The sequence below is a fragment of the Hippocampus guttulatus genome, chromosome 21 (genome assembly GCF_054856545.1).
Source record: "Hippocampus guttulatus isolate MCC_2025c chromosome 21, RoL_Hgut_1.0, whole genome shotgun sequence".
Taxonomy (NCBI): Eukaryota; Metazoa; Chordata; class Actinopteri; order Syngnathiformes; family Syngnathidae; genus Hippocampus; species Hippocampus guttulatus.
In genome coordinates, this window is record NC_141281.1 from 2,235,592 (window position 1) to 2,259,198 (window position 23,607).

The 23,607-nt window shown below is 49.3% G+C and overlaps 2 protein-coding genes and 1 long non-coding RNA gene across 7 annotated transcripts in view; all 3 read right to left on the minus strand.

The window, feature by feature from the left end:
* txndc5 (thioredoxin domain containing 5) overlaps positions 1-9,610 on the minus strand; it is a 10,734-nt gene extending 1,124 nt beyond the window's left edge. Inside the window, exons 1-10 of one of the 2 annotated variants that reach the window (XM_086101293.1) lie at positions 9,147-9,610; positions 8,474-8,563; positions 3,372-3,524; positions 2,726-2,834; positions 2,558-2,648; positions 2,071-2,186; positions 1,907-1,993; positions 765-1,028; positions 611-693; positions 57-186 (exon numbers count right to left, since the gene is read on the minus strand). In XM_086101293.1, coding sequence (XP_085957419.1) covers positions 57-186; positions 611-693; positions 765-1,028; positions 1,907-1,993; positions 2,071-2,186; positions 2,558-2,648; positions 2,726-2,834; positions 3,372-3,524; positions 8,474-8,563; positions 9,147-9,322 — 1,299 coding nt within the window. In that variant the 5' untranslated portion in view covers positions 9,323-9,610. Of the gene's footprint in view, positions 1-56; positions 187-610; positions 694-764; positions 1,029-1,906; positions 1,994-2,070; positions 2,187-2,557; positions 2,649-2,725; positions 2,835-3,371; positions 3,525-4,914; positions 5,189-8,473; positions 8,564-9,146 lie in introns of those variants that run through there. The other variant, XM_086101292.1, reaches the window with a different exon arrangement.
* A 2,498-nt stretch (positions 9,611-12,108) lies between these two features.
* Positions 12,109-16,460, minus strand: bloc1s5 (biogenesis of lysosomal organelles complex-1, subunit 5, muted). Of its 4 annotated transcripts, none has more exons than XM_086102395.1 (5): positions 16,371-16,460; positions 14,666-14,748; positions 14,312-14,441; positions 14,109-14,167; positions 12,109-12,762 (listed from the first exon to the last, which is right to left on the minus strand). In XM_086102395.1, exons 2-5 carry the CDS (start codon positions 14,678-14,680, stop codon positions 12,586-12,588), a joined length of 381 nt encoding a protein of 126 aa, XP_085958521.1. In that variant the 5' UTR covers positions 14,681-14,748; positions 16,371-16,460; the 3' UTR covers positions 12,109-12,585. The 4 variants fall into 4 exon arrangements, with proteins under 4 accessions (XP_085958521.1, XP_085958519.1, XP_085958520.1 ...); XM_086102393.1 differs by lacking the exon at positions 16,371-16,460 and adding an exon at positions 15,491-15,583; XM_086102394.1 differs by lacking the exon at positions 16,371-16,460 and adding an exon at positions 15,274-15,572.
* Positions 16,461-17,695: 1,235 nt separating this feature from the next.
* LOC147186689 (uncharacterized) lies at positions 17,696-20,684 on the minus strand. Its single transcript, XR_015099053.1, has 3 exons — positions 20,500-20,684; positions 20,094-20,285; positions 17,696-19,916 (listed from the first exon to the last, which is right to left on the minus strand). It is a non-coding gene; the product is annotated as an uncharacterized LOC147186689 (long non-coding RNA).
* Positions 20,685-23,607: the final 2,923 nt, after the last annotated feature.

Consider the following 23,607-nt stretch of genomic DNA (forward strand, 5'->3'; position numbering starts at 1 on the left):
AACAAATGGCAACCGAAGGCGGGTGTGGCCGCTCCGCTTTCCCCGCGCGTACTTACAGAATACTTGTTGCAGAGCGTGCGCTCCACCGTGCAGTCCACTTTGGCGATCTTGATGCTGGTCAGAACAGGAAAGTCCTTGGCGGAGAGCTTGTCCCACACGGGAGCCAGATGCTTGCAGTGGCCGCACCTGCGCGGGAAGACAACCCATAACGTGTCGATCGCTGCGTCGAATGCATGCGTGCGCCACCCTGCGCTCTCATCCGCGCCGCCGACAATTGACACCATCGAGAGTCCCGTCCGGTTGTCGCGGTACTTTTAAGCCCCGCCCTCTACCCCAAACTAAATTCATTCACGAGAAATGAAGTGACTTTTTTTTCCCACGGTCAAATACAACATATGCGGTCCATGTGTGCACTGCCTCAACTCGTTTTGATGTTCACAAATAGTTGGCTTACAATTCAATTAAAAAAAAGAAACGGAATGAGCGCACTTTATGTTCACATTTTAAATGAGGGGTCAGGTCTTTTTTTTGGACACCCTCGGATGAAATGGACGACTGTTTGCGGCCGCTAAATCAAGGGACGAACGAGTTCAGGCGACATCAAGCCTACCAGGGAGCGAAGAACTTGACAAAAGTGAATCCTTTGGAGATGGTCTCGTCAAAGTTGCTCTCCGTCAGGTGTAGGACGTTGGACTGCAGACGGGAAGCAAACAGACAGGTGGGATCGGCGGCGTCCTCGCTATGGAGACGCCCGGGCGGCTCACCTTGACCTCCTGCTGGGCTGCCTCCTCTTTGACGTCAGCGTCCTCGCGGGCTCCTTCCTTGTCATCCGCGGGCTCCTGGCGGGCTCCTCCTTGGGCACCTTCCTCGGGCTCTTCCTGGTCTCCTTCCTTGGGCTCTTCCTGGTCTCCTTCCTCGCCGTCTTTTTCAGCTTCTTCCGGCGGCGTCTTTGCGGCGATCACCATCTGGTCCGCAAATGCCTTGAGGGTGTCATAGTCTCGCTGTCCTTTGTAGCGCGTGACCTCGATCTGCAGTGGGAAACACACGGCAGCCGTCAGCTCGGGCTCGTTGCCGCGGCGATCGTCCTCCCCTCTGAAGAAAATACCCAGCCCTGTCGGCTTTGGGTCGAAAACCGGAGGCGCCGCTCGGAAAAGAAAAGCCCGCGACAGACTCTCTTCCATCACGCACCGGAAGTTGAATTGTCGCTTGAAAGGCGCAGGTTGCATTTGCGTGCGTTGTCTCTGAGCAGAGGTGGGCAAACTACGGCCCGCGGGCCAAATCTGGCCCGTTGGTCTTTTTAATCCGGCCCGCCAAAGGTTGGTACACAATTAAGGTTCGATGTCAACGACTGCATTCATTTCATTTGGACTTGTAATGACAGGCATTTCAACGCCAGGTGGCACAGTTACTTGAAGTTGCAGAGCATAGGGAGGAAGGGGGAGACGATACGGAAGCCCGCAGTAGCGCCAAGTCAAGCAAATCCCGTTCGATACGACAGAATAATGTACTCTTAAAGTCTGAAAAACGTGCCAAAAAATGCAAAATACTGCTTTTTAAATAAAGAAATCCAATTAATATTATGTCGAATTTAGTTCACCCTTTTGATCCGGCCCTCCATATTTTCTGGTTCTCATGTGGCCCTATGCAAAAAATAATTGCCCACCCCTGTCTCTGAGGGACATTCAAATTGGTTGGAGGATTTGAAAGCTTTGTGCGTGATCGACATGCCAACCAGAATTGGGGGGGTCACTTACTTTTTCCCGCCACTGTAAATGAATGCCGCGAGGATGAAAGCGACGATACCATTTGAAGCAAGAAGGCAAGCGTGACCTCGGGAGTAGCTGCTCGAGTAGCTGAAAATCTTGCACGCTAAGAAGGAACGTGACGCAGCCGGTTGGAAACATACCTTGTCACCTCCCTTGAAGAACAGCAGCGTGGGATATCCGCGCACGCTGAACATGACGCACAGATCGTGGTGTTCGGCGCAGTCCAGCTGAAGAGGAACATTGGCATTAGGACTCCCACAAAAGCACAAGCGGCTCCTTGCCACAAGAGCATGCGCCCGCCCACCTTGCCGATTTTGAGGTCCTCGGAGTGCTCAAAGGCGGAGGCCATCTGGTCCCAGGCGGGCACCATGGCTTTGCAGTGGCCGCACCATGGCGCATAGAACTTGATGAAATGCAATCCTAAACACAAGGAAAGAAGGAGCCCATCATTCCAGTGGCGGCGAGAGAATGGACCCGCGCGAGCCCGTAGTTTGGAACGGTGCCACGTTTCCTTCTCCTCTGCTGCAAACAGAGGAAGGACGGACGGACCAACGGAGACGGGCGGGCGTGACAATGCCGCTTCCGCTCACTTATTTGAGCTCGAGAACCTTAGCGGGGGAGACTTTGTGGAGACGTTCTCTGCCTTGGGATCGACTCAAAGAAAACGTCGGTTGACGCGAGGAGGAAGGGAACGGTTGGAACTCGAAGAGCAGGTTTTCCGATTCGTCTCAGCTGACGCCAGAGAGCCGGCCGGCGCTTTAGTTTTTGCTCGTTCGAAAGGGGAGCCCAACCTTTGGAAACGTGGTCCTTGAAGTTGCCGGCGGTGAGCTCGTACATGCCGTCCTTGGGCTCCGGGGGAACGGCCGGCTCCTGCTCCGCCTCCTGGGGGGACGCGGAAGGAGAAGCCGTCAATGGCCAGCTCGCAACGCGGCTCGCGGACGTGGCGCAGCAGCACTTACGGAGGACGGGTCCGTCTCCAGCTTCTTCAACATCCATTCCTCCAGAGCGTCCAATACTCTCAAGCCCTGGTACTTGAGAGGCGCCTGTTCTGGCTTGTACAACACCAGCCTACAAATCACCCAAACAAAGTGCGACAGAGTGAGAGTCGGCTTTCCACGGCACAAAAAAATTGACCTTCAACTGTCATTTGGAGTGAAAAGGCAGCAAAATCGGCAGAGCAACGCGGCATTTTCAAACGCACAACACTAGCGATATGTCAAAACCGAGGCTAATCAATCAATTATCTTCCATCGGGATTCTCAACACAGACCCACAATAAACCAATCCACTCATCCATTTGGCTTGGAAAATGCATGTCAATTGTATGGCCATTTTTCTCACAGGAAGCCGAGCTTGGGAATTTTGGAATTTTAGACTTTTGCCCCGCCTTTGCATAAATTGCGGATTGGTTGCAAGTAGGATTATGCAGCAGGATTTCCCATCTGGCACTGAGACTTAAATGTCGTCATGGATGCAGAGGTGGAGACTAAGACTGTGGTTTTGGTCATTTTGTGGTTTAATCCCAATCGATTCCAATAACTTCATGTTGAATCTGCATCGGGCGGGAACTTCCGGTAGAGTGAAGCCGCGGAGCGAAAAACTCACGTGGGGTAGCTCCGGATGTTGTGGTCTTTGGAGCAGAACTTGGTGTTCTGAACACAGTCTATTTTGACGACATAGGCGGGGGGATCTTCCATGTTGTTGTACTTATCTGCCAATTCATTCCATGTCGGCTGCAGCTTCTGACAATGGGCGCACCTGCACACAACAAAATGGGGAGTCACTTCATGTATGGGCGTCAGGATTGATGTGCTGTAGGGTTGCTCTCGTCTCGAACAAACCGCATACTGTACATTTGAATTCAACTTCGACGTGTTTTTTTTTTGGTACCCCATAAAGAATTCAAAACAAGTAACACATTACAGTGTTAATGGTTTGTGGTTTAACAAATAGATATGTTCAGTTGAAACTCATTTAAAAAAAAACCTTGTTGTAGAGCTGCAACGGCAAAACTGCAATACCGTAAAAGTGATAGTTTAGTCGTCAGAATTGGATCCCATCCCATTCCTACTGCGGATACGAGGCACGAACTGCGCGAGCTGGAAGGTTTCCTGCATTTCTAAGGCAGCAGCGGTTTGTCTTTCAGAGCATCACAATGTGGGTTAGGAGATACTGCCACGTAGCGTGACGGACTCATGAAATGGACAGTGGAATGGAACAAATGTCAACGTGTACTTTTGAGGTGAATGAAAAAGTGAGAGGAGCAAATGTCAGAGACGTTCCAAAGAAATACCCCAAAGAAGTGAAAGCCGCAAAGTACAGGTTGATTTATTATGGGGGGGGGGGGATTCCCCCCCCCATTTACAGTATGTTTTTGTTGATTGGAAATGCTTTTTCGATAAGAGTAAATATTGTCATTTATTTTTCATTACACCGTTTTTCCATTTACAGTACTGTTTTACTGTAAAAAAATAAAGCCTGACTTGACTAAAATAATCCACGAAAGAGCGAAACCAGGAGACATTTAATACAGTAAGACGTTTCTTATTCTAAATTGTGAGAACAGAACAATATAATTAACATTTAGCACTTGTTCATTTTTCCCTTTACTTTGGTTATAGACGATATTCATTCAAATAGGACTGCTTTTCCATCCCATTAGATTCAGGAAAACAAGCGGGTCGCGGAATTGCAACGTTAGGTTTGCAAGCGCCGTTAAATCCAAAGGACAAAAAAAAAAAAGTCCGCTTGTGCCACGTCAGCTCAGTGAGCTCACACAGCATCCCGACTCACAACTTTCAGCTACATCGGTTACCCTTTCCAAAATAAAAGAAATAAAAAGAATACGAGTAACTTGAGAGCGGTTGGCTCAAACGGTTACTAGCAAACTGTAAAGTGGATTAAAAACGCGATGTTATTTCACGGCGAGGATATTCGGTCCACTTTGGTTGACGCGAGGTCACCGGGAGGTGTGCTATTAGCTTGAAGGCTAAATACAAGCTCAAATCGAACGGGGGGGGGGGGGCAAAACAGCCAAGCGGCTACTAGCGTCTAACGCTATGCTCGCTAGCTCGCTAGCCCAAACTCGCCGGCGAGCTCGCGTGTCTCGACGACGCTTTCGCGACGCGCCGCGGGAGGGTGAACTTACCACGGGGCGTAAAACATGACAAAGTGCGGCGCCGTGGTCACCGCCTCGGTAAACATTTCCACCGTGTACGTGTGCTTGGCGTGCTCTTCTGCTGCGTCGTCTTCATCGCAAAGTACCGAAGAAAACAGTAAGGAATAAATAAAAACTAGGGTAAAAGGAGCGCAATTCAGTGCGGGCGTCATGACGAGTGTCTTGCGAGTCGCTGCTGCTTCGCCGGCCACAATGGGAAGCGCATTCGAAATCCGGTTCAAGGTATGCAAGACGTGGATGGGGCGCGCGCGTTTGAAGCCTCTCCTTTTTTTTTCTGCGTCCATCCACGCAATCACTGCGATGCGGAGATCCGCGAAAGCCCGCGGGCGTTTGCTCTGCTCACCAGCCCGACTGGTTCCAACAAAGTGGATCACGTTACGCAAATATCGTCTCGTGGAGGCGAAGAATCATCCGCAAAGCTTCGAAAAGTGGACCAAATCATTGGAAAGATGTCGACGTGCTTGATGCGACGGTTTGGTGGAGTTTTGGTATAAGCTGGACTGGTCCAACTATCGAAAGTTTTGCAGCACATTTAAGATGATGAATGTGAGCCGAGGCTCTCGTGTGAAATCTGCTCAAGTCCAAACCGATGAAGTCACTGACGCGGGCAGAGTGAATTGTGTCATTAAAACGTCATTTACGAGAGACGGGGAGGAGATTTTTATTTACCTCCAAGAGAGTCAGACAAAGCCCCCATCACTTGAAATGTTTCAGCTCTCCGATGAGTTATGGATTCATAGAGCTCCTTGGCAGACAGTGGAATGTTCCCAACAAGATATTTTTTAGTGTGGGATTTGGATGACACAAGAACTCTTGGTTCTCACACCCAAAAATCGAAAGTTTTGGCGCCTGGACACCTGCCTCTTTTCCCGTGATGCCCAAAGTGCCCTGTTTCCTGCTATAAAAATGCCACGTGGCGTCATCCTGTGTTGCCATAATTTCGATAGGACTCCTACCCATATCAGGTTTCAGACGACGCCTTCACACCTCGACCAAGAGGTCGGCTTCTCGCGGCGGGACGCGATCGTTTCCACGGCGATGGCACAAGCACACATCGCTACGTGGCACGAAGTGACTAAATTGCGACGGACGCTTTTCACATTTGCGTGAAGCGGGGGCGGCATATTTGAGGGGTGACTCTTGGTTACGCATTGTTGACAGGAGGGCGCCTTGCCGGGCCCGCTGCCGCCTACTTTCATCAGAAGAGGGAAGCTTGACGGAGGTGATTTCTCCGATTGTATGGAGGCGCTGGACATTTTGTCTGAGCTGGCGGGTGGCAAACTGAGAAATGGGAGCCGGGGTGAAAAAAGTGTTGAAATGTTGGAATTCTCCATTGTCTTGGCAAAGGACGGAGCAACAAAGAAAGAACGAGGTCAGCCCTTGACTGATGCATTTATCGCAAGCGTGGGGAAGGCAGCTTGAGAAAAATAAAGACCACTCAAGCGCTAAATTCATCGACCTTCAAGTCAAAATGGAACTTTTTTTGGGGGGGGGGTTGTTTTTGTTTGTGGTATGACTTTTTTTTTGTCTTTCCTCCATGGGAGGGTAAAGAAGGGAATGAATAGAGCTGGTCATGAATGAGTTCATGGCATCGAGTTGGCAGAATCGTTTTCATGTGCACACTCACAACGATGGAGTGACAAAATGCCAAAGCCGCAGAAAGCAACACCGGCATCAAACGGCGTCCCAACAGGTTTGTCTGCAAAACAGCAGGGAACTTTCAAAAGCACCCTCCTCCCATGACTGCGCAATGCAATCCCAAGCCCGAGGACTTTCCATGAGGTCCCGATGACGGTGCCATATCCGGCCGGGACACAGGATATGACCGACGGAGCGGAACCAAATATCATTTTCGGAGAAGTCACGAGAGCCGTGTGCCGGGGATGGGGCCCGCCGACATCATCGCGACCCCCCTTCCACCCTTCAAAAATGCAAGCGGTCTTTCTATCGTTTGGTGTTTGATAAAGTGGGTGAAAGGAAGGAAGGAAGGAAGGGGAGGGAGAAGAAAGAAGAACAACGCGGGTGAGGTGGAACGCGTGGGGTAGAATGACAAAAAGTGCCACGCGCCCGAGTGCAAATCGGACTTTGGAGAGCCGAGAGAAGCGGTTGACTGCTGAGCAAATGAAGACGAGAGAGCAACAGGGCGAAGGAAGGCAAGGACGCCTTCAAAGTTGGTCAGAGTGGCTGTCGCAGTACTTTGACAGGGCCACGGTTTGGGCATCGGAATCCCCGCACCCCACCCGCCTCCACAACTCTGCCCTGAATTCATCGGGGTGCTTGAAACTGGAAAATCTACTCAAGCAAGACACGCATCATGTCTTTGGCTGTTATTCGTGACTGTAGTAAAAGCTGCCTGCGATTCTGATTTGAACTTGGGCGGTCCATGCCGTAACGCCCCCCCCCCCCAAAAAAAAGGAACCGCACACAATAACGCGTCCCACTTCCTGCTGGGGAAGCCATCAGGACAGACCGGTCCAACTAGGACGGAAAGGAATGCGGCGGGGCTAAAGAGGGACACGTGTTCAGTTTGACGATCGCCGACCGAGTTCGCCAACGTGAGACTTCATGTCTTGAGTGTGACAAAAAAAACACTTTGGTTTAGAGCGCTGATAAATAACACGTGGCGGCGGAGAAACGGCACTTTGCATGCTGTGTTGTGATGTCAACAAGGGCAAATTTCAGAGCCTTGCGTTTTGGGTCAAGATATACCGCCTTCCACTTTGAAACCAGTTGGCTCAAAAGCAAAGCAAATTGGGGGAAACGGCCAACCTGACGCTGGATTCAAAGAAGACTCAGCCAATGCCGGCTTATTTGTCCCCAGCATATTCGGTTGTGGATTTCACCGGGCACCGTATTTGTGCATGTGCGCTCACGGGTAGATCGCGGGATTTGCTCAAAAGGCGTTGGACACCCCTAATGTACACTGTATGGTGGGTAAAAGACGCTCTCTGATTTTGTTTCCTTTTTGCACATGCTTGTAAGCCGCCCCCCACCCACACACACAAATGTCCCTGCATTTATTTCTTGCGTCAGTGTTTGTTAATATTTTCCTCAGCTAATGCAAAAAAAGCACCCGCTGATTGGCGCTCCTGCTCACACTCGTGGAAAATGTTCAAAAGGGGCCCGGGCTTCGTCCAGGCTCTGGCCCGCGTTGCCGGTGAGAGGTGGCCGAGTTACAAAACAGATGTTTACTCTTTTTCGCAGGCGGATTTTGTTACCGCTTCCTGTCCAAGACCGCATTGGTTTGAGCACACAGGTGGACAATCCAAACGCTTGCGCTAACGTCTTCTTGTAAAAGGCAACTCGACTGTGTGCACGTTTCACCAAAGTAAGTTCGGATCTGCAACGGGGGTCTCACCATTCCAAAGCAATGACCCAATGGATCACAGGTAGGAAAGCGTGTGTGTCTCAGATCCACTGTTTTCAGAGCCCTTCGATTCCCCAAAAGCGACAAAGGACAAACCCAGCGACTTTTTTTTTTAACCGGTGCGATCGGCGATTCTAATGTGAAAGCGCGTCTCGTTCTTACTGTTGTCGACGTGCAGCGGGCGATTCTGTCGGGACTCTCTCCCGTCCGGAGCGCTCACGGGTGGGGGTCCTCTCACGGCCTGAAGGGGGTCTGAAAAAACAAAACAATAAAACTGAATGAGGGCCAAGAATGAGTGACCATCATTTTCTCAACTGCCCTCGCGATGTGTTTTCTTGTCTCTTTTGAGTTTGGTTGTTCATGTGGAATGTATGCAAAAAAATAAAAATAAAAATGAAGGTTAAAATGTTTCAATGCCTGATTGTACGCTCTAAATTGTCCCTAGGTGTGAATGTGAGTGTGGATGGTTGTTCGTCTCTGTGTGCCCTGCGATTGGCTGGCAACCGATTCAGGGTGTCCCCCGCCTACTGCCCGAAGACAGCTGGGATAGGCTCCAGCACCCCCCGCGACCCTAGTGAGGATTAAGCGGTTCGGAAAATGGATGGATGTTTCAATGCGACCAAACTTGAAGAGTTAAAAAAAAAAAAAAAAAAAAGAACTCAGTGGCTGCGCCGGAGTGTTTCTATTGAGTGGCTTTTGCCGGTCCCAAGCCCGGATCAAGGAGGAGGGTTGGAATTGCGACAGTAAAAAGAGTCAAAGAAACAAGAATCAATGCAGAAAGTTCGTTTGTCGTTCCAACCATGTTGAGGGTGTGTTTTGTTCCCCCCCCACTCACCTTTTGTCTCTTCCTGCGACGTGACTCCTCTCCGACGGCGTGAACGGCAGCATGCACACGGCCAATGATGCAAACGGCGTCCTCGAGCGATTTGTAGCACACCCAAGAGCTCCTTTCCTCCCCACGGCCACTTGATTGGTGGGATGAGTGAGTGCAGGCTGCACACCTCGGGGCATCTGCGGAAGCAATCGCGGAGCGACCCAAGGTGCATCCACAGAAGCCGTTCGGCCGTGTAACGCGTTCGACTTGGCTGTTGGGGAAGCAGCAGGTGCCGGCGAGACCCGGCCTGCCGCTTACTTTGATACTCTGGCATCCCTCATTTCACCTTTCGTGCCCCCTTTTCGTACCCTGCTTTTATTTCTTTTCTCGTGCCTTTTTGGTTTTGGAAAACCTGTCAGGCCCGGTTTTTGGGTGAGTGGGTTCGCATTCATGAAATGCATCTGCTGGTGTCCCGCTGTACTCCCCCCCCCACCCCCCGAGTACTTAGTTGGTATTGAAAACAGGGAAAATTGATGCCATTGTTCGAATGTGTGGTTGGCAGTGAAGTCAGACATTCCTAAGCTTGCGGAATGTAGACGGCTAAAAGTTTTCTTTCTGCTGGTGGCTGACGACGGCATCCCCTCCGACTCCGGTCTTGTTTGCTTTGTGATAAACTACGCAAGGTGTTTGTTGATGCTAGACTCTTATCCGGTATGCCTTGGCCCCGGCCGACCTGGAAGGAACGCTGCGCCGGACTGACGTGCACTAATCAAAATATATAAATACGTACACCGGGGGAGGGTCAAGAAGAGTCTCGTGAACATATACAAACGTGATTTTTATATCATCTCGCGACGTCGCTTCGATATTAATTTGAGTACGATTTTTGCCAAATAGATATACTTTTTCTTTTTAAGTTCAGCGTTTGCCCTGTTTTTGCATAAACCTGCAAACAAAGAAATACACAGCGTGCCCTCGCAGAGACAATTACGCAGGATCTAGGTCAACCCCGGGTGTTTTTATGCCGGGCTATTAACTTGGAAGCGCAGTGCTTTTGTTGACTGGCATTTTCATTTCGGAGCCTCCGTCATGGAGTAACGGGGCCCCATCTTGTAGCACAATAGAAAAGAAAAAGAGGCTGGGAAATTCTCCTCAGCGGCCAGGAAAGCTCGAGCCAATGAATGCCTTACGTGCCACTGTTCCGGCAAAACACGTCGAAATTCGTGTCGCAGGGACCTGCGTTTTCTCATCCGTCAAGCCGAGTGAAAAGGGATCGGGCCTCGGGGAAACGCGAGTACTGGAAATGCGGCGGCTTGCTTGAAATTTTGATACCTGAGGGGCCAATTTTTTTTGCCGCAACATAAGGATGAAAGAGCCTCCTGCGGCTCAGCGGAACCGCTCTTACACACTCGTCAGCGGCAGTTCAAATATTTGACATTTAATGGCAACGAATGGGATCGGGGAGAGAGAAAAAAAAAGCCCAGCCGAGGCTATTAGAAGACGAAACTGAGCTCCGAGCCATGGTCCGCGCCCATCGAGCGGATTAAGAGGAAACGTTCGCCTCAGAACGGGTCCACGCTCGGTAAAGAAAGTTCGGGTTATGCGGCTTTGTCTTAGGTGGTGAGATTATTCAGTTGATCGGTAGCGAGGTCAGTACGGAGAGGCCAAGAACAAATTTGCTTGAATTCATTTCTCAATCCGACAACATCCCGCCGAGTCCAAATTCATCCAAACAGTCCCGAGTGGTGAACATTCTCACGTCAGGCTTGAGAAGAGGCCCCCGCCCTGGTCTCTGAATTTTGGATGTGACCTTTCACGGGCTCTGTTTTCCTTTCTTTCTTTACAGCCAAACCCAAAAATAAACAAGGGCAGATGAAACGGCACCTCGCTGGCAGAGGCTGACCATGTTTCCCGTCTTGTCACTTCATATTAGCTGATGACGAGCCGTCTCCGTGTTGGATGGCCGTGCCGTGCCGCTAAGGCGAGAAGGGGCGCACGTGAAAAAATGGACAAGGCAAACTGGTGTTGGCCCTTTTCCGTCAACATGGATGTGCCCTCTCTGATGTAGGGCCTGTCGACCGGCACGTTTGACCTTAGCGTCCGCCATCACCGCTCTTACTTTGACACCCGTGAACGCGCGCAAGCAGAGGAAACAAAGCGTGGCCTCGCATGACAGCTGAAAGAGAAGCAGTCGTTGGGAACCAAATGGGGGGGGGGGGGGGAGCACCCGAGTCCTACCTCAGCCCCCCCCCCCCCCCCACACACAAAATCTTTCATCTAGCTCCTGTGACAAAAACCTACAGCGGACCATTCGCCCAACTAAATAGTGTTGGTGTAAAAAGTCGACACACCCCTGGTCAAAAGGGATATTTCGATGACCTAAAATAAAAACCGAGAACAAGATAAAACCGTTTCAAAACTCCACGGTAAGTTCCACAGACTTACACATGAATAAATTGCTGACGCCGCTTACTCGCTATCGGGAAAAGTGAAGCCGGCGGCGGCCATCTTACATCCCCACCGGCTCGGGCCGGGTAAAGTCAAGTTTAGGACAGAAATCGTGACAATCGATGGCTCCAGATAACCACCACGTATGCCAACAAACATCAGGCGGAATCGCTCAAGCGTTGCAATGACTGTGAACACAATACAAGTGTCGTTGCGCTCCCTAGTGGCGAGACTGGTGGATTACAGTTCCATCAACAGCAAGACGGATCCACAAAATCGCGCAGCGCAGCAATCGAGCAAAAAACAAAGACGTGGAAGAGATGCCTGATTGAGGTGGAGGAACTTTGTTCCGAGGATGTTCCATTGAGTTCCCGTTTCATTTTTTTGATGTGGTTATTTCATGTCATGAAGCTTCCCAAAGTGGCAGGCCTGCCCCGGACAATGACCGAAAAGCACGCACGCCCGCATACACACAATCCTTTTCATGTGCATGTGGCAACGATAAACCAAGAAGGAAATGAGAACCAGAGGAACATCATGTGTCACACCACGGTGTTATTCAGCGAAAGCAGCGGTACAGACGGCGGACTCGTGGCATCGGAGTTGACGTGGCCAAGCAAGACGAGAAGCGGCGGTTGCCGATCATTCAAGCAACGTTCATCATCAACGGTGAGTTGACTTGAAGACGTCAAATGTTCCAAACACGGGTGAGCCGGTGATTTCATTCTGGAAACCAAAGTCCCGTTTGCACTCACATCTAGAACGCTTGAGCTGTGCTGGAAACGCACCCGCTCAATCCGGTGAAACGTGGCTTCCCTGAGGAATAGGATGCATCGGCGCCCTGCAGAATTTTTTTTGGGGGGGGGGGGGTTCTCCTTTTTCTTCTCCTCGCATTTGAAAGTGACGTACTGCAAACTTCTTCTTTGGGCTTATTCCGCGCAGTCATTTGGGACGCTCTTTTACAGGACAATTTTGAATTCTCTCGCCTTAGCTTTCCTAAGCACACAATGACTTAAACATCAGACAGCAACTTATCCAGGTCCTTCTTCCTCTCACTGTAGCGAGTGCTGATTTGTCCGACAGCCGTGGCGTGCTCTTCGCCCACCTCTTCCTTCAGTCGCTGCTGCTCCTTCAGGAAGTCTGCCCACTCGTCTTTCAGACGCTCCATATTTTCCTGCAGCTGGCCGCCCTGAAAGGACATCAACACGGGCACGAGTGTAAAAACAAAAAATGGTCCAAGGACATCAAAATAAACACCACCAATGAGAGGAATGTTGGCTGAATTCCAAGTGGATTTAACATTGAAAAAAAAATGGAGGTTGATCCCGAATCTGATATTTGGCAGAATGTTTCTGTTTAACATTGACAATTTAATGACAAAACTTCAAATGATTGAGTTACCGGCGCGATAAACTTTGCACGCCGCGTTGTTCTGTTGGACAACCTGAAGCCAAAATGACCCAAGTTGACCAACCTTTTCTGGTTCACAACCGCATCAGGCGGTGAGCAGAGCCTTTCCTACGTCACACTAAATGTCAGTTCACGGCGACTCCGTTAATGGCATGTCAAACAAACAAAGGAGAAAAAAAAAAAAGCAAAGCACTCGCAGGGCTCAATCCATTTGTGCTTGGGGGGCCGATTTGTCACAAAATTTTGGTGCGATGACGCAGGATGACGTTTGGACTAATTTTTTTTTTTACAAAAAGTCATCGCATTGCAACTGCCATTTGGGGTCAAATATGAATTGTAACATGTTTCATTTAATAGCATAGCGTTTGACATGAAGTATTGGTGGATTTGCCTTGACCGCTGACTGCAAATTCGTCATGGTGTGCTTTCCTGCCAAAAGCAGCACTCTGGGTGGAGCAAGCCAAAAATATGGGCACCCCTCTCCAATCTGGCTTGAAGCACCTTTCCATTCACGCACTCTTAGAGACGAGTAAATCAAGCTCCTCTGGAAGGTTATACCCACGTTCAAAGGTCCCCCCTGCAGTCTAATGCAGTGTGCAGCGAGTACAGCACCGTAGTTGTTATTTAAACATATGCTGGGGAACGTTGGAGCTTGTGGACATTTTTTTTGAGAGGGGTGGGGGGTGTTGACATGGTCACCATAAACTGCGAGAAGCGATTCCGCTTCAATCGCGTCGCTGGCCGGCATTTAAAGAGCAGGTCTTGGGAGATTTTTAGATGGGCTCGTTGTAAACAACAAAAACAGTGCGCCCGCTAATCATCATACTTTTAATTGCTTGATTGTTCGGTTTTTTAAAATTTATTTGTTCCTATGCCAGGCTTTCCAAATCTCTTGGTGAAACCACTCCGTGGTACCAAAAAGTTGGACTCCAGTATAAAAGTCGGCAGTCCCCCAGCGCCCTTTTTTTCCTCTTTAATTTTGTATGCACCTTTTAAGTGGCTTCATTTTAGACGAAAAGTGTCGGAACTCATCAAAAAAAAAAAAAGAGGTTGCGCTGGACTGAGCGAATATGGGCCGAAGAGGGAATTTCTGTCTGTGGACATCCAGCTGCCATATTCATTTACCTGCTGTGTTTCTAGCTCTCTCTGCTGGACTCTTTCTGCCATGTGATTAGCAGCCTTCACTGTGACAGAGAAGCAAAAGTGGGTGATCGCGATTTGACCTGAGAGTTGCAATTCAGATTGAATGCAATTGAAACTGCTTTTTCCAGGCTAGATGTTGTTTTAATATGCGTGTCACCACGGGAATTTGGGGAGCGAATACTTACATCGAGCAATGACATTGGAGAGCTGCCGCTTGACACCCTCCAAGTCTGAGGGAAGCACTTCCTCATTTGCTTCTTGCACCACTTTACTCAGGCTCTCCAGTAGTCGGCTCTCTCTGTGAGCCCTTTTCTCCTGGGAAAGAGGAAATGTTTTGAAAACCTTTCTCACGCACGCACATACACACGGACGGACGGACGTTTGTGCAATAGCGTACAAAGCGAGTGCTTCGTGAAAGGTTAAGTCCATCCAAAGATATGGCGTGCTCACCTACAGGTAAATATGTTAAGGCACTTGCCATTATATGTCAAAACAAATCAAGCATATCATTCATTGTGTGTATGTTTTATCTTTTATACCTCGAATTCTCTCATAAAGTAGCGGATCTCCGCATTGATAATAGGCCTGTGGTCGAGGAGCCGAGACTGGATATCACCAACATCTTGCAGGAGCAACAAAGAAAACACACATACATGACAATCAATCTATTAAAAACAACAACAACAACAAAACAGTATTAACAATGAATAAGGCTCCCCCCCGAATGATGCGACACTGCACATTCAAATTGTACATTGGTAGTACACGTTAAAAACAGTGAAAACAAATCAAAATCACCCAAAAGAATTCAACAAACAGCACTTACAAAATGAAGTCTAGGGACAAACTTTTAATTCTACGCCTTTTCCCCTGGTCAGTTGAAACCGAAGTCCTATGTCCTGTTCGCAAATTCATGTATATATATATTTTTTGTTTAATCACAACGAACTGTACTCGTTTACTATGTTCTGTCTGCTGCTCTAAAGGTTTTCTGTTCCCAGATCAATGACACCATCTGGTAAAATAAAGACGAAATAAATTAACTTGAGAAAATAGTCCTCCTTGCACCGTGAGAGGGGAAAAAAACGGTTTTACGAATCAAGATTCGACGCGGGTAGTCATAGCTGGGAGGTCCAGTTGCACTTACCTTTAATAATTTTGTCCATTTTTACTCCTAAAGTCTCATTTTAATTCCTGTTTGAGGTAGCTACCTGGACTTGCTAGCTTCAAATTGCCTCAGACACAGACCGAATTAATGCTTAGCTCCAAGCTACGAGCAAACGGGAGGTTAATTGCAAAACAAACCTCATCTGTGGCTATGCGTATGCCCTATTGCGTATCATATAGCAAACTAAGCATCGTACATTCAATCTTGGATGGTTCCTGGCTAATAGCAGTCATGTGAATCGAAATCAGCAGACTTCAGGAAGCCAAACACAGACTACCGTTTCCGGGTACAATGTAGTGGATTGTACCAAATCACTGGATTAGGGGTGCGCCATTTAGTTGGACTTCGTTTATTGCCGTTTTCCGAACTGATGGTGATATGTTTCGGAGTAACTATTAGTTACAGAAAGTCAGAGTAAAGCTAAGATACTTTGGAAAAGACGTATTTACTCATTTCTAACTGTTATTGTCGTCAGGGGGAAAAGTGAAGGCGGGCTTTGTGTGGCCCAGCAGATGTCAGGCTCGCTCTGTGGAGAATCTCTTCAAAAACACAACCCAACACGCCCCGCCCCCTTTTACTGAACCCTCATGTTTTAATATACGCCGAAACGTGTACTCTCCTTGATATCGTATTGAAAACAATCCAGTGTTTTTCAACAAGAATTCTGTACGATGGTGAACTACAGAAAAAGTCCAAATCTTTTGCACATCAGAGGCCAAGGTGACCATAATATGGTCCGAAACATTCCTCTGGCGACCGCGTTGGAAATATATGCGCAAATTGTAAATGCGTGCGCATGAATGAATGCATAAAGACAACACTAGTGGCATAATAAAAGCGGGGACATTCATTGTGACAAGAGGCATTGTTTGGGCCAAACAGTTTAGGCCTCCCTCGTCCCGAAATTCATTAGGACTGTCACATTCAGTCAAGGACGAATCACGAAGGCACCACAAGTGCCCCACTGTCCACGTTGTTTACTCATACAGTTATTACATGCACCATTAGTTTTGATTTGGGCCTATTAAAGAGATTAAATGATTGATCGTTGCCAACGGACGGAAAGCAAACAAGACCTTCATTGCAGGCCGCTGTCGGGACTTGAAGAAGCACGAAAATAAAGAGACGATGTCAGCGCCGGCTGGCGTCCACCGAGAGACCAGAGTGCACCTCGTCGCCTTGTTGAGTCATCGTTCTGCAGGGGGCAATTAAAAACATGAAAAGGGACAAGTGAAAAGAGATGGCCGTTTTCAACTCAGCGTTCATTTCTAAAGCAAATGTGCAGTTTGGATAGATGGAAAGGATATGACACAAACGGCTCGGTTGCATTTTTAAAATGTATCCCCAAAAGTGGTTCACATTCATCAGCATAATTAAAAGTGAATGAATAAAGATATTTTCAATTCTTTTGGGAGTTTTATATGATACGGTGTCACTTTGAATTGTGCATTTTAAAAGTGAACAGTTTTAGTCTCCCCCCCTTTAAAAAAAAACATTCACTCAAATGGCAACAGCAAACATCAACATAACAAGCAAATATGTCTTCTTCTGCATCATTATTTCCAGAAAATGTTCCACAAATCTGCGGCTACATCCTGCAAGCGAGTGCCAGAGAGTTTTTTTTTTTTAATTGTCGTCCTGCAGCTTTATGAAGCAAATGTTTTTTTGACACCTCTGCACGTATCCTGCCGGAAAATGTCACAGGAGAGAACAACAATGTGCAAAGTGTTTCGTGTTGATCTCAGCCGGCGTGAGCGCCTTGAAATGAACTGCACTGCAACCATAAGCCCTTGATTTTGCCACTGAGTTCATTGGAATGACTGGAAATGTTTTTTAGTTGGTTATCGACATGGATATTGTACAGTACAGATACTGTACTGTCATTGACAGTCGGAATTCAATCGAGTTGGTGCTTTGTCCCCCCCCCCCCCCCCCTAATTTTTACTCAAGTGCAGGATTACAATCAATACTTTGAACACAAGCGATTTACTTCAATTTATCAAGAGGAAGTCTTTCCAATAATACATTCTATGGGGCTCGGTTTCAAATAACTGGGCCGTATTTGCCTTGAATGCTGTCACACACACACACATTACCCAGTGGGCATATTATTTCTGTGTTCGTGTGTGTGTCTTTCAGGTCCTGACACCAAAGGTCCAGCAGTGGGGGCAGCGGCCCGCCGCTTACTGCTCACAATACGCTCGGTGCCACTTGACACATCATGCCTCTGAACAGACGGGGGGTTGGAGGTGAAGAGAGAGGGGCGGGGGGGGGGGGGGTGTCACGGACCAGCAGAAAAGAGTGCATGCCGTTTGCAGACCGGCAACAATTTTTTTCTTCCCATTGCTTTTAAATTGCCCCGTTTTAAAGCACAGCGACTCACAACAAAGATAACGAGAGAGTCATTCAACATTTTATTGACGTTTTTCTTTTGTTATCCTACTGTACAACAAATGTAGAGTAAAATGAAACCACACAGTGACCTATTGAGAAACTGGAATTTTAACGATGGCGGACAGTACCAACGGAATCCTTTTGAAGTGACGATCCTACGTGCGGCGACACCCATAAAAAAAGAGGACACGCTGGCTGCTGCCGGCTCGTTCTCAGGCTGCGCAAACTCTGCTGGCATTTTTTTTTTCATGCTTCCCACTTGGTCAATCGGGTGCCACTCGTTCAATTTTTCAACGGGTTGGTTGTGTCGTCTCGCTTTACTTTGGGCACAACAGCTTCCTCCTCCGCGTGGCCGGGGAGGAACTTCTCCCGTCCCAACGGCTTCCTCTTCAGAAGTCACGGCTGCCCGTCGGCTTTGCGTTTCGCTTCCATCAGTGACTCTTCCTTTCTGCGGCTTCTTCGTTCGTTTATTGGCGGATTTGCAGTTGCGAAGCAAGATGAGAAGGGCGACTCAGATCGGCTCGAATGGCACACATTTCCGTCTCTGTGCGCCGGGGTCCCAAACGGGCCGCGGTCCGCTGGTTGGGGACGCCCCGGGTGAGAGGATCAGGAGGGACTCTGCCCTTGGCCGGGCAGCAGACCATTGCGTTGCCACGCACCTCTTTCTTGACTATCATCATGCCGGAGGGAGACTATCGGGTCATGTGGGCACGAAGTGAAAAGTTAAAGTCGTGGGTGAGACCGCAAGTGTGGCAGGAAGGCAAAGCTTAAAGCGCACACACACGCAGTGACGAGTGTTGTACTTTTCAAAAGGAAGTGCATGTAGCGTGACTCTTTGCTGCTCTGTCCCAAGGCATGATGGGAAGTCAAAGCCACGGCTTGAGAATCAGCATATGTGCTCGTCACTGTGCGCTTTTCAGGGAACATTTTTTGATCTCTTTTGCTGCAAGAATGGAAATGAAACCTTGTCAAAGGAATCTCAACTTGTGTTCAGAGAGAACTGTGTGTGTGCGCGTCAGAGAGTCAGACGAGCTCAGTGTGTCAGTGACCATCAGCGTCAACTGCCTTTTGGGGGCTCATCCAGCAGATGAACGAGACCCGGGATGTCATTTTTGTGTGCCCCCCACGCCCCTCCCTCCACAGGGGCCTGTCCCCCAGTCTGTCCTCAACCGCCCCAGCACCGGGAGGGATTGGCCTCTTGCCTCGACCGAGGGCGAAGGGCTTGAGGACCTGTTGAAGCCGAAACGGCCGCAATCCAAGCGGCGCGCAGCGCACGGCGCTTTTGTTCTGAGTGGGGATAATTTCCCGTATGCCCAGAACATGCAAAAACTTGAGCCAGACTTGGCCGGCGAAGCTTTTCCCAACGCCTTTTGAAGTTTGAGCACGTTGGGCGTTATTGGGCGCGCGACAGAGCAAGAAGGCGAGGCACAGGAAAAAGAGGATTTTTTTTTTTGAAAGAGCCGATGTGCCCCGAGGTCACGCATGAAGCGCAAACATCCACGCGGGCGCGCACACACTTCTTGCTGCTGTGGCATGTTTGGAGCGGTGCCTCGTCAGATTAGGGCCACGCTGGCTGTGTTTGATGGCCAACCTGGACAGACAAAGCCTGCCAGGCACAAACTGCTCAGGCACATGATGTCAGGGCGTGCGCGCACGCACGCACTCACACAAAAATTCTTCGCCAGCCCAAAGAGACAGATGACACCCAGCATGAATCTAAAGCCAAATCTGTAAGCATCCGCTGCGATCCAGCTGGCTAGCCCTAGGGTACCTGTCTCGGCAAACTGGAATCAGCGTCACCCCCGTGAGCTGTCAAATTAGCTCACAGGGCTGGAAATGCTGAAGCGATTTGGCCTCTCATCGGGGAAGAGGGAGCCAATGGGGGAGGGGAGGGCAGGCCTCCTATTAAACCGGCTTGCTCTTTGGAGTAAAAATGGTCGGAAACAACTCCGCTTGGGGAAGGTGCGCTCGTTTGTTTGGCGACGTGCTGGTCAAGATGCTCTGACGCAAAGAAAACGCGTCCTCGTCAGAGATTAACGCTTTCAGTTCTCGTCCAGCGGTCCCCCGGGAGCGATGATGGATCGGGTCGGGTCGGGTTGGAGTGGATGGATTCCTTCGACTTCTTTTCTTCCACTTCTGGTCTCGGCTTGTTTTGGACTGTCAGACAGCCAATCGAGAAGACCATATTAAGCGCCGACCCCCTCTCTGCGGCGGAGCAAGTCGAGCAACTGTTGAATGTTACGGTACAGAGAGGATGAATGGCTAGCGCAAGGAGACGCAACATGAACTTTGACACCAAAATTTGTCGCAATTTTATGGGAAAAACGTGGCCGTTCTCAAGGTGTTCATGAATGTTACTTTTTGGAACTCCATTAGATGAGTGCTGCTTTGTGAACGGCCGTCACCTCGTGTCTTTTTCATGCGTCCGGCCTGCAGTTGGTTGATGGCCGTCCCACCAAAAGGGAGGTCGCCGTTGCCCGCTGCTGTGTTGCGAGGCGTTGCTTTTGGCACCAATCGCGGCGCGTGCCTTCCTCTGCGTTTCCCGAGCCAGGTGAATTCATTTCGCCGCTGCGTGGCTCGTGTCTTTTTGGGACGATCTGGAAAGAGGAATAAAAAAAAAAAGAATGCTACAACCACGTACACGTTGGCTTTGCCTCTGATTGGAGGCGAGGTCGATTTTTACATAAGTGGCTGATTTTCCAGGCCGTACCCGCAACGCTAAAAATCCGAAACGTTCCTTTGACACGAAAGAAACTTTTATTTCAATAACCACGACATGCTTAAATGCAAAACAAAGCCGGCAATGTTTACCTGTTCGTTTTATCCGGCGGGGAAAATCAGGGGGTCGATGGCGTCGACTGACGTGGCAAAGACGCGAGTCGCTGCTTCTTCTTCGGTGGTTGCTTCAGAAGGCGCGAGTCCCTGCTTCTTCTTCGGCGGTTGCTTCAGGTCTTTCCTGCGCGCTGCTGTCGAAATGGCGCCTTGTGGCGGCGTAACGCCGCAACTGCAATTAAAATACGGACGAGAGACGTCAATCGCACCATCTGCCCATCTGGAGGAGCAAGCAGCCCCCACAACATCCCACAATCACCACACACGGTGGTCTACAGCAGGAGCAACAAGACACACGCCTTGCACCAAAAAGAGAGAGACAATATTTACCACTGAGAGAAAAGGTGACATCATACATGTAGGTAGTTGGGGTCAAATTGAAGCCATCTCGCGCTTGCCTTCCCCTTTGGTCCCTTGTCTTCTCTCCGCTGATGTTTTCTCCCCAGGGGTTAGGGTCTCTTAATGTCCTTGACTCAACTTGAGTCAGTCCTGACAGCGACGGTGCCCCATAGAAGCACACTTGAGAGCACCTCAACATGAGCGTAATGGAGGGTTTGCGGGCAAGCTCCATCACGCAGTGTGCCACCGAGAGCCAAACGTGGCAGGGTGCGCACCGCGGCACACCTTGAAGACGACTTACAGGAGAGAATGCAGCCGCAAGGTGACAGGGATGTATTTTTCTCAGGCCATCGCCTTGGTGGATGTATTGGGCCACCCCCCCTCTTGTAGGCTCTCCCACTTGAAGTAGGCAAGACATGTGGACGCATCCTTTTTTCTCATAATAGTTGTGAAGTGGACAAATGCGCCTTCATTTGTTATTCGAATGTTACATGTTGATGTTGTTGCATGCGTGGCGCCTAATCACATGCTCTCACCCCCGAGGTCAGAACATGAATGAGATCTGTTAAGAGGAGCGCGACATCCGTGAAAGTCACAAGGGGAGTCCGCCAGAGCCGTAAAAAAGGCAACCCAAGCTAAGTGCCGCACACTGGAGCCTATTATGGAGCCCATCAGCTCCCCCTCAATCCGTCCGCCGTCATCCATCCCTCCGTCTCGTCATGAGCGTCTATCATTGCCTGCTCCCGACTTTATCCCGAAGGCGCTATGTGTGTGTCTGTGCGCGTGTGTATTTTTCACTTCAAAGACTGGCGGGTTTGTTTTTTTCGGGGGGGGGGGGGGGGGGTCTGGGACGGGTCCAAATTTGAGGCAACTTTGAGTTGTTCCATAGTTCAATGATGTGTGTGATAGGAGAGGGTCAGGAGACACAGAGATGATTTTGTGTTTTCTTTCCCAAATGTCGATTTCACGCCCTCTTTTCTGTGGGTGCCTTTCAAAAGCAGCTACTGATCATTTGTGTGTCATGTGCTGCTAAATTTAGGCTGAATGAAGCGTTTTTTCCCCATGGGGGGGGGGGGGGTAATCAAATGCTGTTCAGATTACACAAAGGCCTGCTACAGTAAGTGCCCGCCAGGGCCACCAAAAAGTCTTCCAATTTTGAGCGAACCATACGTTGTCCTTAACGTCTTCACCAGCGTCGTGCCGTATCGCTCTCAGCTCATTGATCAGAGCACCCGAGCGCTTGCCATTTCGGATGCAACGGGGCACTCGCTTTATTTCATACGTGTACAGTTAGTCAAGGGCCCATCTGCATGGACGGCGGGATCCACCGGCCGTTCCACTACGCGGCGACTAAATGGAGGGTGGAATTCATTTCACACGCAGCAAATTGGAGAATTAGCTTGCGTCTAACCTTGTGTGTTTTGTTTGCCTTTTGCTTCTCCACGCCTGTCACTGGGAAACACGCAAGCGCATCTATTGCCGCTGACTTTGGAAGGCCGACGCTCTCGGCAAATGACCACGCATTTGTGCTCTGGGTCATTTCATTCTGGGCCCTTTGGGATGTCCGAAGATTTTGTGGGACCTTTTGGGATCTCCCAAAAGGTCGGGCACCCCTGGTCTCAGCAGGGCAAAAACCAAAGCAAAATGGAAATGTTGGACTCCAGGTAACAATTACCTGAAGGTGGCATCACATTTCATTGAAACTGATGACCTTTACTGGAGAACCCCCCCCCCCCCCCCGATCTGGATTCATCCTTGCCCAAGGCGATGCGTTTTTTCGTTAAGGGTGAAGCACAGTCTTCACTTTTTCTGCAAGAGGGACCCCTCCGAGTATCGGCGGCTCATTCAAACTAACTGCAAGACGGGCCTTTGCACTCAACTCCTCCAAGTTCATCAAAACAAAAGTGTTGATGTTCTCAGAAGCTGTCACCAACCCGACCCCCCCGGTTCGATTCATTCATTAGGCCAATGAGGCACACACGGCAAGAGAGAAAGGCGGCAGCTCATTTCACTGCAGGTGGAAATAAATTAGTCGCCTGGAATTTAAAGCCAATCTGTTCTAATAACAAAAGACACAGCATAAACATTCACGGGCTTCGGTGACGTATGCAGATGAGAATTATGTAAATAAGAAGACTGTTACTGCTTTTTTTTTTTTCCTCTTCCCATGGTGGTCACATTACAGGAAATAGCTGAGGGCGGTGCTCTCTGCCTACCCGTGATCTGCCTCCCCCCCAAAATAGTACTTGTATGCCTATTTGAAATGCACCCCAGCCCAAACCCGAGCCAGGTTTCACTCGCAATTACCTTTCGTAACACTTCTCAGTGAGAAGTCAACTTCCCTGCAGGCGTCCTATCACAAGCGATTAGCGGAGGGGGACAGGCTGAAGTTAAGTGACATGACCTGTGGGGTTGAATGGAGCAGACGTCGCGGGGGTGGGGGTGGGGGTCGGGGGGGGCGGCTTGGGTGGCACCGATAAAGCAGCGGACTTTGAAATGTATGGCTAATTTGTGGGGCATTTGAAGAAAAGGGATGAGGATTGGGAGTTCTGGCCAATGAAAAGTCCCACTCAAGGCAATGCAAATTACATTTGGGGACACCACTTAAAAAAAAAAAAATATATATATATATATATATATATATATATATATATGCGTCTTATTACCCTCACTCTACCGCCCCCAACACACACACACACGCACACACACACACCACGCATATTCAAAAGGAGCAGCTGAGGTAGATGA

What these genes read in the sequence shown, in the direction of transcription:
- bloc1s5 (XM_086102393.1), bottom strand. Translation starts at nt 15,527, where the DNA reads ATGACTGCTATTAGCCAGGAACCATCCAAGATTGAAT. An exon ending in GGAACCATCCAAGATTGAAT is followed by an intron (nt 14,749 to 15,490) that starts GTACGATGCTTA and finishes TGCTCCTGCAAG; the next exon opens with ATGTTGGTGATATCCAGTCT. An exon ending in GAGAGCTAGAAACACAGCAG is followed by an intron (nt 12,763 to 14,108) that starts GTAAATGAATAT and finishes ATGTCCTTTCAG; the next exon opens with GGCGGCCAGCTGCAGGAAAA.